The sequence below is a fragment of the Battus philenor genome, unplaced genomic scaffold (genome assembly GCF_028537555.1).
Source record: "Battus philenor isolate CCGP_79_NKW_IND1 unplaced genomic scaffold, ilBatPhil1.0.hap1 SCAF_3, whole genome shotgun sequence".
Taxonomy (NCBI): domain Eukaryota; kingdom Metazoa; phylum Arthropoda; class Insecta; order Lepidoptera; family Papilionidae; genus Battus; species Battus philenor.
In genome coordinates, this window is record NW_027181693.1 from 15,657,856 (window position 1) to 15,678,233 (window position 20,378).

The 20,378-nt window shown below is 33.3% G+C and overlaps 1 protein-coding gene across 3 annotated transcripts in view; it reads left to right on the forward strand.

Annotated features, from left to right (window-relative positions):
* Nucleotides 1-20,378, forward strand: part of Nrg (Neuroglian) — a 78,247-nt gene that overhangs the window by 276 nt on the left and 57,593 nt on the right. For all 3 annotated transcript variants that reach the window (XR_011107716.1, XM_068770235.1, XM_068770234.1), the window contains exons 2-3: nucleotides 167-251; nucleotides 3,132-3,258. Coding sequence is in view for 2 of the 3 variants with exons in the window: in XM_068770235.1 (XP_068626336.1) it covers nucleotides 194-251; nucleotides 3,132-3,258 (185 nt within the window). In the remaining variant the exon portion in view is untranslated. The remainder of the gene's footprint in view (nucleotides 1-166; nucleotides 252-3,131; nucleotides 3,259-20,378) is intronic.

A 20,378-nucleotide genomic window follows, 5' to 3' on the forward strand; every position in this document is an offset into this window, starting at 1 on the left:
TTATTAGCAAAAGTTAAAGTTGCGTGTTATATTTGTGTGTAATTCAATGCTACTATTTTTAGTGGATGTTGTCATTGTAAGAGTTGTATTGGGATTAGGTCATCGAGTGTAGACATGTGTCGGATTGTGTTTTAGCGTCTCTTAACGGGCTTGTTTCGTTTCTTAGATCGACGAGGCTGCGAATATTGCAACCATGGAGACTTATAAGTTGATATGTTTGTTGGTGACAGTGTCTCAAGCGGCCGCACTACGTAAGTTCATCACAAATAACTTTGCTATCAGCTGTATTTAGAACGTCTGTAGTACAGAGATATATGCTCAATTTATAGTGCCAAGTTCATTCAACCTTTTCTTACTATCATCAGAAGCTTACTTGGCATTTACTCTGTAATATTATACGTATTCTAGGTTTTCGGTGTTCATAACAACATTAGCTAAATGTCTTGAACAATGGTCTATTTACTATCATTCTTCCGAGATTCAATTTAAAATGTTGGAAATGTTTAAAATAGTATTTCTACAAAAATACAATGGAAAGAATGGTCTTAGTATTATCTAAAGGAATGAAATCACAAGAACATTTAATTATATTTAATTTAAAAATATGACGTTCCTATTCTTATTTTTTTTTTTGCTGTCCATAATATATTAATAAGAATATTTAATTTAACAGTTTAGTCTATTCAGTTGCTATTGCATCATTACATTCTCATGAATTAACATGGTATCTTGAATTCAATGTCTTTTAATTTCTAAATTATAAAAGCTTAACTTAGCATTTGCTTAGCTTTTGCTTTTTTGCTCAAGGCTAGTGCATCTAAAATCCATAAACTAAATCCTTAACTTGCGAATCAGAAATCTAAAGATTGATAAGAACAAAATCATTATTTCTTGCAAAACATGCTTTATATAAAAGCAAAAAAAAAAAATTTTATACTATAAGTATTTGATTTATTAATAAAGATATGAAACAGAAAACTGATAGCTAAATAAAATTAGCTTTTATTTATAGAAATATCATAAATGGAAGGAAACCAGTGCCATTGGTATTAAAATAGCTCAAAACTAGTGATATTTATTTCATAAAATATTGACAATAAATCAGCTCTCATTATGGAAACCTTGTACTTGCTTAACATAGAATCTTTAATGATATACTATGTAATAATAAAACAAATATCTACTTCTTATATTGGCTTATGCCAAGTCAAACAGTTGATATAGTGTACATTTAAATATATATTTTTATATACTATAATAAATAATAAATATATATTTTAATGTACTATAATTATGTACAAATTTCCTCTATATATTATTCAGAGTGTTGATTCAATCAAGTTATAAATCTTCTACTTATCATGTGAAAATCAGCTTGGATTTGGTTAAAAACAGATTTGCCTTAGTCTTACCTAATATTAAATGATAAGCATAGTTTTTATATAACAGTGGTTGATACATTACATAATCTATGTATAAAAATGATTATATGTCTATCTGTCTATACTGAGAAATTGGTAAATTAGTAGGAAGTTAGGTATGTCCCCGGTTTGGTGTTGTGTAAGGTTTTTGCAAAAATTAGATGCACAACACAGCATGAATGCTTCATCATAATATCAGCCCATAGATACCCCACTGCAAGGGATAGGCCTCCCCCAATGATATACCTTAATTTCTATTTTTGACAGGTTGGTTATTGATCACACTGTATTAGGGCAAGAAAAGGATGCTAATGCCCATTTTGAATACCTATTTGTGAGCTGTAGCAATCCTATATAATTAATGAAAAAATGTGAATTATATAATATTGTTTCTTGGGAATTGAACCTGCAACCTATGATTACAAGTAGTCATCATCTCTCACTGCTGTAAAATACAGAGTAGTAGAAAAGATTCAATTCAGTATTAAGCATGAATGGGATGTATTCAGCTCAATGAATGAGAAATTCAATAAAAAGTAACTCAATAAAAAGCCAATTACTCTATGATCTGGATTAGTAATTGCTGAATTGTTTTGTCCTTGCCTTGCTATGATTTTATGTTTGTCATCCAATTCATTTTAACTTTGAACACAATCTGTGTCTATTCTTTAATGAAATGTATCATCTTACAAGTCTACAATGTGTTTCATGGTTAAGAAAAATTATATATATTAAAATAGTCATTATATAACAGGTATAAATATACAGTGTTATTGGTTTAAGATGTAAAAAATGATTTGATGTTAGCTCTTGACTGAGATAAATCAGATAATAAAGTGATTTCACTGTTATAGCTCACATTATTACATAAACACTATCTTAAGTCAGATCAGGAAATATAAGCAATTAAATGGTTTTAAATTACAATAGTATATTAACAATAGACAGAATACTTTATTGTTTTTGCTTCTGTATTTATGGGCATTTATATTAATTTATACACAAATTTACAACATTACAAGCATTGGTTTTGAGAGAAATTCAAATTTAAAATGTCTATTCAAGCAGGCATATATATGCTATTTTGAATCATCAATTATTTTAACATTATAAGTAGTAAGCCATAGACTTGGAATGCTAAACTACTAAGAGCCAGCCAGAAACTCAACACTTGCTCTTTTAAACAAAATTTAACATATTTTCATGTGTACATTATAATATCAGTCATGTAAATGAGTCAAAGCAATTTCCACATATTTTGACGAACTAAAAACTCATGAATGCTTTAATAAGATTCATTTAATAACATACTTTCAATTTTAGACTTAAAACTAAGAAAGAGAAGGTATAAGATATCTTGTGAACCTTTATATGTGTACACCAAAAACCATGAAGAATTTGTTTTCTTTTTGAAGATGAATAATTTGTATTGACTTTATATTGTTATAATGCGGGATTCCAAACTTACAAAATACAGAAAGTTGTAGATTTGAAAGCTTTAAAGAATTAAATGTATCATTAACTGACAAGCTTATATCTTCTGTCAGTACAAAGTCTGTAGGGACAAACGGTAAACAATTATTAATTTTAAAACTGTAGTTATATGAATTTTGTGAATGCTTTTTCTTACTGTATAATTATTATGTAAACCAACTTGTATATTCATTTGTGTTTATTTGTATTAACTTGTTTTTTGTTGTTGTTAAATAGTGACTTCGCCGCCGCGGATTGTAAAGCAGCCTACAGTGGAGGAGCTCCTATTCCAAGTGGCTCAACCGGGGGAGGTGGATAAGCCGTTCATTATCGAGTGCGAGGCGGAGGGCGAACCGGCTCCCAAGTAAGTACACTCCCGTTATAGCCTATTCACTTAAAAGCTCATTTCAACTGTCAATGTTAACACACCTTTTTAATTTACTATGATCTTGTTGGTGAATGATCGTTGAACAATGTGTTTATTTTCTATATGAATATGAGTTATAATTTGAATACTCTCCAGATATACAGTATGATTTTTTATGTGTTAAAGTTGTAAAATGAATTTAATTTGTGGTATATATGTCCAAAAGTCAATAGTTTGAAAAATTAATAAATAACAATATTCATAAAATTCGTATTACTCAATATTAAAATTAATTATTGTTTACTATCTGTCACTTATACAGGATGATTGTAAAATGGTGTAAAAGCTTTAAAGCCTTTTGCTGACAAAAGAGCTATGTTGTATTTATATACTTAAAATTTTTACACCTATAACTAATCATCCTGTATACTTGAAGTATGTATTACGCAAATTCTACTATTCAGAGTTGTTATAACTTATAGATGTGTCTTGTATTAAAAAACCAAATAAACTTTAGTGTAGCATTTAAGTCATTATAAGACTGCAATAATTTGTGTATATGAGAGTGATTGGTTCTTTGAAGGGGTGGATATATAGATCATTAGTCACCAAAAACCTTTAAACATTTTACATAAAATTTTAATCAACCTGCATAAAATGATCAAACGAATATATTAGGGTGACCATAAAGTAATGTCGTTTCTGTCCACATATTTACATAACCGATTGATTTGTACCAGCCTGGCGTTGAAATGTATAGTAGATGGCAAAAGGTTGTTGATAACGAAGGTGAATATATTGTTGATAAGATATAAATACTTGTTAATAATGCAGTCGTGTGAGTTTAACTTAACAAAGCGATATTACTTTCCGGTCCTAGTAACGCATTACATTATTTTTTTTTCGATTCGAATGCTATAGTTTCTGGCAGTACAAACTGCAGTGACGTGTTACAGATAACAATAATTAATTTTAATATGTATTTATCCGAATTTGGGCAACACTTTTACTTATATTATTATTACGTTATTGATTATTTATGAAACAATTGAACCTTGTATTGGGTGTAATATACTACGTGTATATAATCATCCTATTTAAAATAAATACGCGTACAAAATGATTGCTGTTCCAAAACCAAAAAAAAATTGGCTTACATACAAGACTTTTTGCAACAATTAGGATAATTTCGGTATTTTTTTTCTATTTTACACAAATATTAGCGTCCGTGTCTTTGTTTGTACAATTATTCAATATTTTCGATTGTTTTTTGTGCTTGCGTTTCTGCATAGTGTTCACTAAGACAAACTATTATTCCTAATTTAAATCTTGGGTGTTTAAATTTAGGATTTTTTTTTTTACATTTTAAGTCATTGGTGTATATTGGCTAGTTTTTATCATTACGGTTCTTGTGACTACTACCAGATCCCTAATCCATATTGCCATTCTCAGATTTATAATTTCCGTACTGAATACAATAAAACTACATGGATAATACGGAAGTCGGATGTAAAATAAAATAATAAAGTCACAGATAAAAATAAAACTAAATAAAAAAAAATTTAAGGTTGAGTAAAAGAGTTAAAAAATAAACAGGAAAAAAATTAGAAATTGTAGTAGTAAAACAATGCGGCGAAAGAAGAGAGTGTGTGTGTGTGTGTGTGTGAGGATTGTGAATGAAAGAAAAGAGTATACAAGAGAATGTATAAAATGAATGATATAGTAAAAGAACTAGTGAAAGGCAGAAAAAAACGCTAATAACAAATGTAAAAGTACTGAAAATTATATAGAAGTGCTGTCATAAATTTAAGATAGAGGGGAAGAATATAATAAAAAAAAAAACAAAGAAATACGGAAGGCGGTGATTTGCAACACATATATCGTATGCAGATATGTCGATAGCCATGCGTTCCGTGCCACTGCTATTGTTACTGTAATTAGCATTGGTTGTTAATTGTAAATCGATTCAATTTAGCATGCTATATTTTTTTCATATTTTATCTGTGGACAATGGGAGATGTCTTCTCACGTGGAGATGAGTGAGTTGGACATAATGAGTCACGTGAGCCTATCTTTGGTCCGTCGTTGTGTATTAATGTAAACAAATTTTCTATGCGAAATAAATTTTTATGTAAATTCACTAGACTTATAAATCAACGCTAAGAAACGGGATGTAATAGAGCGGCTAATCTTGGGAATTTATTTTAAAAATTGAAAAAAATATATACTTTTTTTACATTTTTTTTAAGTTTTATATTATGGGTAGAAAGATCCGTATCAAATAGCGGCAAACCTTCCAACTGTCTGCGCTCAGTAGCGAAAAACAATGTAAGCAAAACAACACCCCAGCGATACAAATTAGAACTAATAAAAAAATACTTTTATAAAGTGTACGACAATTTTGTATCAATTTTGTTATATTTATCAATTTTTGTTAGTATTTTTTCTTAATTTGATTTATTACCATCATAAAAAAAATTTTAGCCACTGACAAAACATCGTATTGTAGTTTTTTTTTGTTATTTTCGGTTTAGTTACCTGTTCTACCACTCGATTCTGGTTTGACGTTCATTTAAAGGATTCTCCTTTATATTCAAATTCAAAATATCTTTATTCAAGCAGGCATTTACATGCATTTTTGAATCTGTAGTAAGCTACCACTGGCATGGAATGCTGATCTACTAAGAGCCGTCCAAAAACTCTACATTCGTTCTTTTTAAATTAAATTTAACAATTTTTCATATGTACATTATAATATCAATCATCTAAATGTGTCAACAAACCAAATTTCACACATTTAGATGTAATAACAACTCTTGTATGTTATGATAAGATTTATTGAAAGGTCCAATATATCTTAGGGAACTTATATACACCAAATATATTATGACAAGATAAATGAGACGCGTATCCTCGCTTATGGTCGCAAGTATAATTTTCTCGGATAAAGATGCACATGAGCATCTCATCAAGAATACACGAGACCTACTTTCTTAAGATTTACTCCTTGAAGGATATAAAAGCAGGAACGTGGAACTGTGTTAGACTATTCATCAAGGAACCCGTTCTTAAGACGTAAACACTTCACGTAAAAGCAGCAGTTCTTTGCCGTCTCGGTAAAACGTGCTTTTGTTGAATAAATATAACTTTGGATTAGATATAATTTGTATTTTTCGCGTACAGGAGGCGGCTGGATACTGATCACGGCATACTTTAAATAAGGTCACGTATTAGAACTTAGTTCGAACGTTATGGACTTTAGAAGGCTTTGAATTTTTAAATAGCTCTAAGGTTGTTGAAACGACCAGGAGCAATGGCCAATATCTGTAACATAGGCATTTAATGGAATCAGGCATTACCTCGCGGAAGTCCATCATAAGTAAGAAAAGGACCAATATTTAGCCACTTCCGCACATGCAGTGGTAGTCGTGCAACAAAGGCACCGCCCGCCAGCCCGCCGATAAATGCGCATGCGGCAAACAATGCGAATCACACAACCGCCACCGCCAAATCACTCAACACGTGTTTCACCCCTCCACGGGGCATCTTCAGGAGTTATGTTACACCGATTCGAGCCAAATTGGCACGAATCGGCGGGCTGGTGGGCGGTGCATTTGTTGCACGACTACCACTGCATGAATGTAACGTAGGCGTCCAAGAGGTCTGAATATAAACTTGATCGGTTGCTGTTGACAGGCCAACGTGACTGCCATTTTGGAAATTCGTAACGCTGAAAGTAACGGAAGACCCTGCTGCTCACATACATCAAGTGGTGTGACCAAAATTTTGGCGTATATTGTAGTCACCGCCTGTAGAATGTTGCTGTGAGACCAGAGAAGACATGGAAAAGTTGCACATGGGATATTTGAAAACAGATATCTATCTCCCTCCTCTTATCGCTCATATACCTTCGGCGGTGACTAGAATTTACGCAGACATAGTCAATGTCTGAGGTCTGTGCACAGTGAGACGAGAAATAGCGCAATTGGCAAGACGCACATGAGATAATTAAGAACAGATGGCTTAGTTTTTGTTTACCTCTCCCGTCTTGCCCCTCTAATACCTCCGTAGGCGACGAACAACGGCGGGGAGGAGCGCTATTGACATAATGCACATGAGATATTTCCGAACAGATGGGTTTGCGTTTGTCTATCGCTCTCGTTTTGCCACTAATACCTCCGTAGGCGATGGACAACGTCGAGGATGGACGCGATAGACAAGAGGCATATGACATATTCGGACAGACGGCTTGATAGTGGTCTATTTCACCGTCTTGTCGCTTATTTATTAGAGACCTAAATTATTAAAAAGATCCAATAACAAAGTTTATATTTTTTGTCTTGTTTCCGGTTAGGTGATGACTTCGCTTTTTCCATTCAATTACACGACGACTCAGTTTATAATTGTTTACCACCGGAGACAATCGATAATTTACGAGTCTATTTTAAATACCATTTTTCAAAGAACATAGTGAGTTACATAACATTATGGAATGCGATCTAAAATCGCGGGGTTATTTGCCAGATGTCGGCACTATATTTTAGTTAATTAGGTATTGTCTTGTAAAATTGACTAAAATCGCGTTCGTCTTTTCTGCAGAGATTTTCAGCGGTTTTACTATTTTTATCATTCCAGCCAAAGAATGTTTACTACTAGATTTAGGATTGGTTGAAAGTGACCTTCGTCCAGTGTCTTCCGACGACCTTCGCTGTACTTCCTGGTCCGTGGTCTTCTCTCCTGATCTCACCGGCCAGCAGTTCTGTGAGAGATATGACCTGTCTAGTACCTCTTGGTAATCCACTGGGCTGTCTGTTATTTTCGTTCGTCCATGGATCTCCTCATAGCCCCTCTCTACAGCTAGTTTAACGATTGCTAGCCTGTCTATGATCGACTACTATGTTGCTTGAAAGAACTTATGCTGGTAGCCGGCTTTGGATTTATGCAGCTTCATCACCAATCGCGCAAAAAATTTACGCTGGGTGAAACGTACTCCATGGAGGAGGTGGCATATAAATAACAAGCGGCGACGGACTGAGCTCACTCTGTGTTTGGCACTAATCGGTGTAACATAACTCCTGAAGATGCCCCGTGGAGGGGTGACACGCGTGTTGAGTAATTTCGCATACGCATTTATCAGCGGGTTGGCGGGCGGTGCATTTTATTGCATGACTACTACTGCATGTGCGGAGGTGGCTAAATATTAGTACTTTTCTTACTTAGGATGGACTTCCGCGAGGTAACGCCTGATTCCATTAAATACACGTACTCCAGTTACAACGAAGATGTTTACATGAAGAGGGACTATAAGTGTATGGTGTTCTGACTAGAGTAGTGTAAGTTTGCTAAGCGAGGACTACTCGGCGGTTGGGACTCTGACCGCCTTCCCTTGTATTCGGCCGCCGGTATCTTGAGTATTTGTGTGACGCGTGTGCGGTGCATCGCGCCAGACGGGAGAACGATCTGCGACTTGACAATGATCTGAGCCTCATGACAGACCTCGTTTCTGTGCCGTAACTCATCACCGGTAACACACTGACTGTAGCCTTTCATCTGCGACTTGTGTGTTAACAGTTATTTGTTAACTAGCACACGGAGACTGAAAAGAATATCTTTAAAAACACGTACCAACAATTATTAAATCCGAAATAACGATGAAAGTTAACTTTAAATTTTCCGCCATTTCGTGAAAACGTTCTAGTTGAATATTTAAAGGAATCAGGCGTTACCTTGCGGAAGTCCATCCTACACCGAAGGAGTAACATAACCGATTAGTGCCGAACACAGAGACACAACAACGTGTAACATAACTCCTGAAGATGCCCCGTGGAGGGGTGAAACACGTGTTGAGTAATTTGGCGGTGGCGGTTGTGTGATTCGCATTGTTTGCCGCATTCGCATTTATCAGCGGGCAGGCGGGCGGTGCACTTTGTTGCACGACTACCACTGCATGTGCGGAAGTGGCTAAATATTTGTCCTTTTCTTACGTTCTAGTTGTTCTATTTTCAAATTTTAATCTCTTGCAGTGCTCTAACAAATCTGACTCGTGATATTTTGCCCAAGCATGAATATGATGAGCCAAGCTCGTGAATCGTCGGCCCAAACGTAAACATAATGATCAGAGGTCGTGTTTTTTACGTTTGAGTTTATTTTCACAGCAGTAATTTCGTGCAAAAGTGTCTATTTACATTTCGGCTCGTATTGTGACCTTTCTCGCGCATCAGTCTGATATGTTTACTATGCGTTGAAGCTTAATATTTGGGCCCGAGTTTCGTCTAACTCAGAGTTCTCCAAAGTTTTTTGTGTCGTAGACCCCTTGCCATGTTTTTCCGTGTTGGGTAGACCCCCTACTTACCTGATATTGATTTCCTGTAATAACTGTAGTGAAGTTTAGTGTTAAAAACTTAAAGTAAAAACACATGTTAATTTATACATTAATTAATTGAATTTAAATTAAAACTACTCAAAATAAAATTTTGTAACTGTTATGTACAATATATGTAACATTAAATAAATATAAAATAAACTATAAATAAAATAACATAAGCAGTAAGCAAATATTTTTAGTGAGAAAGATGAACTGATGCTTTAATTAGGCGTCAACCTTGTAAGGGTTAATCTTAAATCTCCTCGGCTAATGATGTCCAGTCTGTGGACCCCCATTTTCATTTCATAGACCCCTAAGGGTCGATATAGACCACTTTGGGAATCACTGGTCTAACTAAATGTCATGGCAAGTGGTTAAACTATTATTTTAATTGGTCAGTTTTAAACTAACTTTTCTTTTAACACCGTATATTATCTAAAGCCTGTCTTCGCATTCTAGTGTAGTGAAACCACAAAGCGTCGAAGTTATAGACAATGTCTTAACCGCGTAATTGAGAAGCGAAGAATGATTGGAAATATTTCCCGTTTCACTTTCTAAGTCGGCAATACAAACTCACCATACTGATCCAATCCACTCCGACGATAAAGAAAAAGTTTAATAAGCAATCTTGTTTGGAGTCTGGCGACTTATTTAAAACATGTTTAAGTACAGTATTGCCTATTATGGTTTATTTGATTTATAATAAACAATTCTTTGAAACCACTTGAAAGTGGATTTTAGTTTGTATACTCGAAACGCTTAACGTCGAGTTGGCACTGTTCAGTGTAGTCAAATATGTGTTATGTGCTTTTACACGTGTTTCCAATTCAAACACCCTGTATAAAGAGATCATTTTGAAATATCATACATTCTTTTTTAAATACGAAAGGGTAATCACTTCTGGTAGTACAGTCTGCAGAGAAAGACATCAAAAAAATAATTTTAATGTTCCGAATTTTGAAAATGTCCATAACCAATCGTCCTGTATATATGATCATGTGATTCAGATTTTTAGGAAGATTTCTTCTGTTATGGGTCATTATTTTTTTCAAATTTGTGGGTTGGATAATGTTTACATTTTGCGTATAGATTTTCATTGGTGGCCGTAGCTTCATATATTGAGTAAGAAAAGGACCAATATTTAGCCACTTCCGCACATGTAGTAGTAGTCGTGCAACAAAGTGCACCGCCCGCCAGTCCGCTGATAAATGCGCACGCGGCAAACAATGCGAATCACACAACTGGCACCGCCAAATCACTCAACACGCGTTTCACCCCTCCACGGGGCATCTTCAGGAGTTATGTTACACCGATTAGTATATATTGAAGCAGTTTTTATTGGGAAGACATAAATTTATTTGTAATAAATTCAAGAGGTTAAAGTGAAGATTTATTGAGTATTAATAGGGACTTGGGAATGAATTGCTTTACTACTGTGTTAAAACTAGGACCGCAAAGAAATCCGTATTATATAATACGGATTTCTTAGCGGTACGCATATTAAAAGTAAATTGACGGAAAAAGCTTACTATCCAATAAGTGAATATTTAAATGACAAAAATCCTTGAAGGATGTTACTTGATCATTCTGTTTTCATTTAGGCTATGTCTGATAAAGTGTATATATATAAATCTGTGTTGAACTTTATTAAAAATCTATTTATTGTGTAGTTTCTTTCTGCTACTCCACTACTACCTTGCGAAGCAAAGTTGAAGATCGTAAAGTGTTTTGTTAAAAGTTCCAATGTTGAATGTTATTGTTATAATTCCGTGAGTAGGTTCATGTTCCAATAGGAACATAAAACTAACAAAATTATTTACCTGTGCGTGTGCAAAGAGTTTTGGTCTACTAAACGGCGTTATCCGAACCCGGGGCCTGTAATATAATTTTTCGCAACTTCGTCACGGCTCTTTATAGGAATGGAGGTCGTCGTACGTTCAACCTTTCGCGTGACGAACGCCACATTGCCTAATTTCCAATTTTCGAGCTTGTCTTTCGCAAGAATTCCGCTCCGGTTCAAAGAAAAGTTTATAAACAGATTATGTAGGTTTGAATTAGCATGGCGCATACTAGAAGTTTACCGTGGTTTTGTCTGTGTGCTATTTTAATATAAAGTCTATAATAAATTGATAAAGAACTTTGGATGAAGACAAAAGATAAAATTGAATGGGTAGTCATGCAAATAACAGTTTGCCAAATGCAATCTATTTGAATTAAAATCTAGTGCGAAATAGAATAGGCTTTTAATTTTTATTCACGATTAAAAAGCGCTTAAAGTTTCCAAGTTATGAATAGCTAACAAACACTTAAGTAAAGTAAGATATAGAAAAGTTGAAGTCTTTATAAAAGCCTACAATAAATATAAATAAGAACAAGGAACGGATCTATTAGAAATATAAAGTAATGAAAACAGATAAAAATAAGACAAATTGTAAAATAAAAAGATTAATGAAAAATTTTTTTATCTAAAATAATAGGTGTCTGCTATTAGGAGGTGAAGGTTGAAAGTGGTGAATGATTTACAATCACGTATAACAAGTAATCGCTCTGAAATATGTTGCATTAATTAATTTTAAAATTGGAACATATCAGAATAACTTCTGGCGGTACAAAGCAGTAATTCGAATTTTGAAAACTTTTTTTTTAACTATATTATCATTACGTTATTTATTATCTATGAAACCATTGATTTTTTGGATGGGGTGTACTATACATTAATTGACAGTAAATGTGTTATACCTATGTAGTGTTTATCTAAATCTCTCTCTCTCTCCTGAGCATTATTAATTCCATCTGATCATTGAGTCTGCTTTCCTTATCTTCTTTCTCCACGTCGCGCGATTGGACACGTCGTTCGCGGAAACTTTGCAGGCAGTCATGTCTTTCGCTATGGTATCTGCACACCTTGTTTTCGGTCTTCTTCTTCTTCTGGACCCAGAAATGTTTAGACCCATAGCGACATTACCGATGTATTCAGGGGATCTCCTCTTTACGCGTCCGTACCATCTAAGCCGATTCTCTTGTAGCTTATCGGCGATGTCACGTACCCCGAGGCTACCTCCTGGTACCCGAGGTACCTCGTTACTCCGCACATCCACCGAAGCATCTTTATTTCGGTGACTTGAACTGTACGGATATGGCTGTCATAGCCCAAGTTTCATTCCCATAAGTCAAAACAGGTCTTATCAGGTCTTTAAGCTTCGCTGGTATCCTTCGATCATAGGTAACATCAGTTACTTTCCTGCCACTTTAGCCAGCCAGCTGCGATTCGGTGTTTATGTAAATATAATCGATGTAGTGTTTATCTAAATATTTTTTAAAAAATTTGTCAACATGATTTGCAAATCATAGAGGACTATACGATGTAATAAAAATAAATATCGCACTGCAAGACATAGCCTCCCCTCCCCCCATCTTTCAAAGATATCTTTCTCCATCTGCATCTTCCTCCAAAGATTCTAAACTTTTCTGTATATTATTGTATCTGTATATTATATATGTTATCGTGTACAATAAAGAATATTTAATAAATAAATAGATATCTATTGGAGCATATTTCATAATCGCAACGCTTGGCAGATGAATTGGCGATCAAAGTGTGCAATTATAGTACGCATAGGACGCTGCTTTCCATCCTCTCGAAACATATTTATGAGCATTGGCAATCCTCTATGAATAATGCACAAAGTACGAACGCGACATACGATCGCAAATCTCAGTCCTCTGCCGCTTGGCTTATTTTTCTTTTTTATGATCGAATACAACAAGCACCAAAAAGGGCCCCCTCCTATTTTGATCAATATTTATATATAGACAGGAAATATTAAGGGCACCGGAAAGTAATGTTATTTCTGTCGACATATTTTACAGAAAAACCGATTGATCTTTACCGCTCTGGTATTGAGAATTTGTATAATAGATGGCAAAAGGTTGTTGATAACGAAGGTGAATATATTGTTGATTAGAAATAAAAACTTGTTAAAAATGTAGTCGCGTGAATTCAACTTAAGAAAGCGACATTACTTTACGGTCCCCCAATATATCTATATTTCCTTTATTCCCTGGTGCATTACACCCATGCTATATCAAAAGAACTATTTGCCAACACAACCTAAAGAAAAAAAACTCCTCGCAATGCTGACATACGTAGAGCCTTCGATCTACGTTCATTTATGTCGCCCTCTTCCCAGCCCTCTCCGCTATCGTCGCACCCTCTGAAAAGGGATCCCGGACGAACGGAACTCAATTACTCCCGGAGGACAAATTGACGTATTTCAGTGTACATCGATCGTATACGTCTGTAAAAAATATACCTACACACACATATATATGTATATATATATACTAGCTGATCCCGCAAACGTTGTTTTGCAAAAAAAAAATTGATATTTTAATTTACAAATAAAAAATAAGGGTTGATCGTAGAGGGGTGATAATTTATGGTTGTATGTATTCTTGTATGCTGTATCATAAAAAAAAAATTTGGTTAAAATTTTTTTTTTTTTTTTAAGTGAACAACCTTTATCACTTAGGGGTATAGAAAATAGATAGTAGCCGATTCTCAGACCTACTGAATACGCATATTAAATTTGGTAAAAATCAGTCAAGCCGTTTCAGAGGAGATCAAGTTCGAACACCGTGATACGAGAATTTTATATATTAGATATATATATAATTGGTTATAGGTGGAAAAGCTTTAAAGGGATATATGTATGGTACACCTTATCCTATAAAACAATGTATTTGGAAATAATACAGTAATAAAGACTGCTTTTAAATTTCGAATTACGATAAATTAAAATAAACATTATTTACTATATGTCTATGCAGACTGTAATGCCGAAAGCATTTAAATAGAAAGAAAAAATAGTAATATAACATATTTCCGAGCGAATATACAGGTTGATAGGAAATAGGCGAAAATTAATTGTTGTCTATTACTTCCTGCAGCCTTAGCAATGCCAGAAGTAATTGGCATGTCACATGCTACAATAACAATGTAAATATAACTTAAGAGCGATTGCTTAATTTAGAATAATTGAAAATATGTGTAAAAAGCTTAAAAGTTTTGCGCTGACAAATGTGCTATAAATAACGTTTATAGCTATTATACAGATAACCATTTTACCTGTATAAAAATGAAACGTGAAATGTGTGTTATGGCCTTACATGAAATACTTGAATAATTCTACAAATTATTCCTTTTAATGTTTAAAGGCATGAGAATGTTACAAGGAAAAGAATTGAAAAATTTCGTGAGTGAAAATAAAAACTAATCTTTTCATACAAACTAAATATTAAATTGATAATGATACAGAAAGCCTATAAGGTCTTGAGTCAGCCATTCCACCACAGAGATGCAAAAGTAATGTCATAATGTGATACTACTTTTGCATACGCCAATGCTTTTTGACAACTAATTCCTTATATATCTACATCACAAATGTCAAACCACAGTGATATTTGACTCGATTTGTAAAAATTTAAGGCGCCTTCACATTATGACATTACTTTTGCGCCACCTGTTATAAATAAATTTAATGTGTAGACATTAATTCCAACCCGTACAAAGCTGTCATTTTATGTCAATCTTTGTCAACCGTCGTAAAAAGTTAAAATTTAAATCTTGTAGTGTTAGAAATACAATATATATTTTCGTGTGTCTGGCATTGGCTATGTCCAGTGGATTTAAGTTATTTCTTCTAGTAGTTATGACTATACTGTGAAGCATCTATAATTATTAGATATTTGTACAAGCTGACCTGACAGTCGTCTTTGCTACGAATAACACGTTTAAACCTTTATAAAAATATGTTACTTTAAATGCATGATGTAAAAAGATGTACCTAAAAACAATAAGAAAATAATAATTTTAAAAGGTTAGGTAATTTCTAAACTGTATAAAAACCAATTTAAAAACAATATCAATTGAAGACACAGTAATAGATTAAAAGTAAAACGCAATGGAAGTTGTATATTTTCTTCCATAAGACCCTATCCAATATATAGGGAGACATAAAAAAGGTAAATGAAATAGGTAGTCGTTCCCGAGTTATGGCGTGACCAAGGGAAATAGGGGTTTCATGTTTATATAAATGCAATGAGAGCGTAGTTGGTGCCCGTGGTCTGCGACGTATGGCTGTATTCTTATATCAAGGGTTTAAATGAATTTATAAAATTGCTCATGAACAGTGCGCTAAGAAAACCGATTTACTCTAGAAAAAATAAAATAAAATTTATATCAAGGCCACCAATTTAGATCCACTAAATTATTAGTTATTTAACCCTTAATAGCCTGATTTACGAAAGTGAGTTTTTTTAATATTACTGTGTTTGCTTGAGGGTCTAGATGAAAGGAAAAAAAATTTTTTTGTAATTTCGTTGGAAAGAATATTATACAACAATAAAATTCGTACAGCCAACCTATAAAAAAAACTAGTAGTAATGTGAACATTCCGTTTAAAAGATTTGTATCAAAATTTAAACTCTAGGCTATTAAGGGTTAAAATAATAACAATATGGGTTACAAATGTAAACAATATTCATGTATACACACACACACACACATATATATATATATATATATATATATATATATATATATATATATATATTAAGGGGATCAGAAATTAATGTCGTTTCTGTGGATATATTTTACAGAGTAATCGATTGATCTTTAAAGCTCGGACATTGCAAATTTGTATACTAGATGGTAAAAGGTTGTTGATAACGAAGGCGAATATATTGTGCATTACACTTGACCAAAAACCTTCCGGTCCCTGATATATATATATACATATATATATATATATATATATATATATATATGTTTGTGTGTGTAACGTAACCATAATACAGTTTTTACAAAAAATTGCATTTTCACAATTAGGATTATTGCATATTAGAAAAACAGTACACGATCTGACTGGCAGACTGCACTGGCACAATCGTTTTTAAATAAAAAAAAAAAATTAATGTGTCATATATAAAAAAGATTTAAAGCTTTTTGTTGACAAATGAGCGACAACGAAACAACTAGCAATGATTTCATAGTGAATTTGTATCCGGCTAAGTTAGGAGCGAGTGGTGTAACAGCGATATATCCATCCTGCTGAAGAATTTAGACATGTCAATTGAGAAAATAAAGCTCATTTCTGAAACGCAATTCTAAATGTAGTATTGGTGGGAGAATTTGAAATTTGTGTTTCGTTAAAACCAAATTATAATGTCCTTTTAAAATTAATCAACAGTAATTTTTAAAGATTCATACGCTTTATATATGGTGATTTGTTATATGTGAGAAAGCTTTAAAGTTTTTTTTTTTTTTGCTCTTTAATGTGTTCATTAATCCTTTTAAATCGTCTAAAAGCAATCATCCTTTGTAATGTTTCTAATCAACTTTTGATTCTTTATCTCTTTGGTCGTATTTTTCATTTTTTTAAATCTTTTTCCTGGTTAAATTCTACGCTATATATACAAGTTGTAAATTTATTGTGACGGTATTGATTTGAATAAAATAAATATAAGATTAATAGAATTTAAATTCTGATTTATTTTTGAAAAAGTGTGCGGACCTGTGATATTATAAAGTATGCTCTATGTAGCATCCTGTTCCGTCTATTTATTAGTCTTTGTAAAATCAGCTTCAACATTATATGAGGTTTAATATCTGTATAAAATCTTTTCATAAACTGATTAACTTAATTTATATAACTCGTTACGCGATGCGTCGCTCCCGGGGGCAGCTTTCAAAGCGGAATGGAGCTCTGCGAGGTTTATTAAAAAGTTGTGAGCTCCCCGACCGTGCTCCCGTGTTTACTTAATAAAACAACCATTCGTACGTCTGCCAGTTTTAAAACAAACGCACCGTTTTTAATATATTTCAATTTAATTAAATGCGTAGAAAATAAAAATGCTGTTATTATTTATTTAATATTTTTAAGAGAAGTACATGCGGCGGTTTGATTGCAAATGTACTTCTTCTTTTACAAATATCCTTTAGACAAACATTCGATGGACTTGGTTACCAACTAAGAAAGGGGTGAACGGTCATCAAGTGACATGAAGGCCTTTTTTATGATACCCGTTAACGGAGGCCTCTCGTTCTCTTACCTAATTTTTGGGACAGATATATAAACTTTCCAATTCTCATCCTCTCTTTTTTATCCTTCACAAATTATCTCTTCCTTTCTTATTTCATATTTCATATTTTCTATCATTCTCATGCATTCACGTACGATCCTTCCACTTTTTTTGAAAATTTAATTATTAACATTTCTCTTTCCTTAAGTTATTCTATTTTGGATAGAAGGTTTGGAAATTACAGCCATAAATATTAAAATTATGTTCATGTTACTTTTTAATAAGTACAGTTGGCAGTTGTCGCGGTAAGGTAGACGCGACGTGGGTAAGGCCCCCCCCCCCACTAGATTAACTGACCACATAGATCGCGGGAAGTAACTGGACGTGGACACCGCAAGACAGGTCTTCGTGTTTATCTTTGGCGGAGGCATAAGCCTTGGGATTCTATTGACAAATTGAAAATAATTACATGCTGTAATTCAAAAACCTATATAGTTAAATATAATATATATTATAGAGGTCACGCCCCGTATTTCTATCCACTACAGCCAAATATTTTTATATTAGGTTTGTGTAAATTTTAAATAATTATTATATATGTGAACACACCTTCGATCTCTTGGCTGTCTTCCTCGCCAACGTGCTCGGGAGGTAATTCATATCTTGCATATTGATGACCCCGACGTGATATGAACACGCAACCAACTAATACATACATATATAGTGATAAGAACAAGTATTCATCTTTACTTGTCACTGTAGTATTCTATATACTATTATATGTTTATACTATTTGCCACTTTTGATCACTTATGTAAGAGAAGAGAGCATATTTTTAAGGTAAGAGGGTTCTAAACTCGTCCTTTAAAAACAGCCCATAATAAACGCACTAGCGTTTTTAGTGATCACTTTCACAAATTTAATATCATCAATACAGTATTAGAGCCATGTGAATTTTTATTTCCCGAGCAATATTACATTTCAATCTACGGTTTTTATTATTACAAGAACACTTCTCCGTGTGTTACAAAAATATATAAAAGACGTTAGCGAAATTGGTCGAGCAGTACTCTTGTTTTGCGCTTATCAAAACAATTGGCAATTTTTTTTTTTATTAAATACGTGAAAACTTCTAGAAGTTTATTCTGAAGACAATCGAGCAATAATAACATGTCGTTATGGAATTTCACGTACGTGGTTTATATCAAAGTTCACTCGGTTTTTTTTTTTCGGATAGTACCTATTTAAGTTTGTTTTAAAATTAAAAATATTACAAGGAAATTAATAAAACTTTCTTATTCTCTATACTAGTAGTTGGACAAAGAAAAGTGCCATGAGTTGTAAGATATTTGCTTTTAAACTCGCTTCGATGGGGGTGTCTGCCAATTTTTATTCGTGAATTCTTAATAATGTTTGTTTTCATCCAATCGGCAGAGCCTTGTACACTCCAAAGGGTTGCTGGTTGATGATACTATATGGATGAAAGCTTACTCTATCGTCTACCCTACTTCCGCCCTGCAGTTTTACGGCTTTAGTCAACACTTGTAATTTGAATAGGTGCATTGCACTCGTTTTATTTTTTTTAGTAGCCTTACACCTCTTTCTAAAACGACAGTTATTATTATACTACCTCATTGACAAGTTTTTTTTATTTATTATTACTTGTTATTATTTAACATGCTCACCCGGCGTTACCTAAGTGTGTGTTACGAATATAAAAGTATTTGTCTTACAACTGCCTAAGGGTTTTAGTTTAAAAGTCTTGAGCAGAAATGTTTAATGTAAGTAGGATAAATCCTTATGATCTTTCAGCATCAACATATTTTTCTAGTAGGTAGTCCTTTAAGGTATTTATTTCGTCGTTTCAATCCATAGACGCAAACTGGAAGACGTAGTTAGGCCTCAGGCGATCGCAGTGTGGTATTATGGTACTCAGAGTACGCTGCTGCCAAGATATATTAGATACTTGTTTGTGAGCAGTGTCAATCCTATATAATTAATGCATAAGGTGTATATTACGCAAGATTATGGGAATTGAACCTACGACCGCAAGCACCCAGATGACTGGGCATCTACCGCTGAGCTACTATTGCTCAATGCTCTGTTTCTTTATTTATTTTAAATCAGAGTTCCCCAAACTTTTTTGTGTCCTAGACCCCTTGCCATGTTTTTCTGTGTTGGGTAGACCCCTTACTTACCTGACATTGATTTTCTGTAAATTTCTAACTATAGTGAAGTTTAGTGTTAAAAACTTGAAGTAAAAACACATGTTAATTTATACATTTATTAATTGAATTTAAATTAAAACTACTCAAAATAAAATTTTGTATTTGTTATGTAAAATATACGTAACATTAAATAAACATAAAAAAACTATAAATAAAATAACATAAGCAATAAGTCAATATTTTTTGTGTGTAGGATGAACCTGATGCTTTAATAATAAATTATCAACATTTGGCGTCAATTTTGTAAGGGTTAATCATAAATCTCCTCGGCTAATGATGTCCAGTCTGTTTCTTTTTTTCTTCATAGGTACTTTTATAAATAATGTAAATGTTTTGATATTATAAGATAGTATGATGTAAGTAAATAGGTACTATCAGTGTATGTGTTGAAATCCACTATCGTGGACCCCCATTTTCATTTTATGGACCCCCAAATTTTTTTT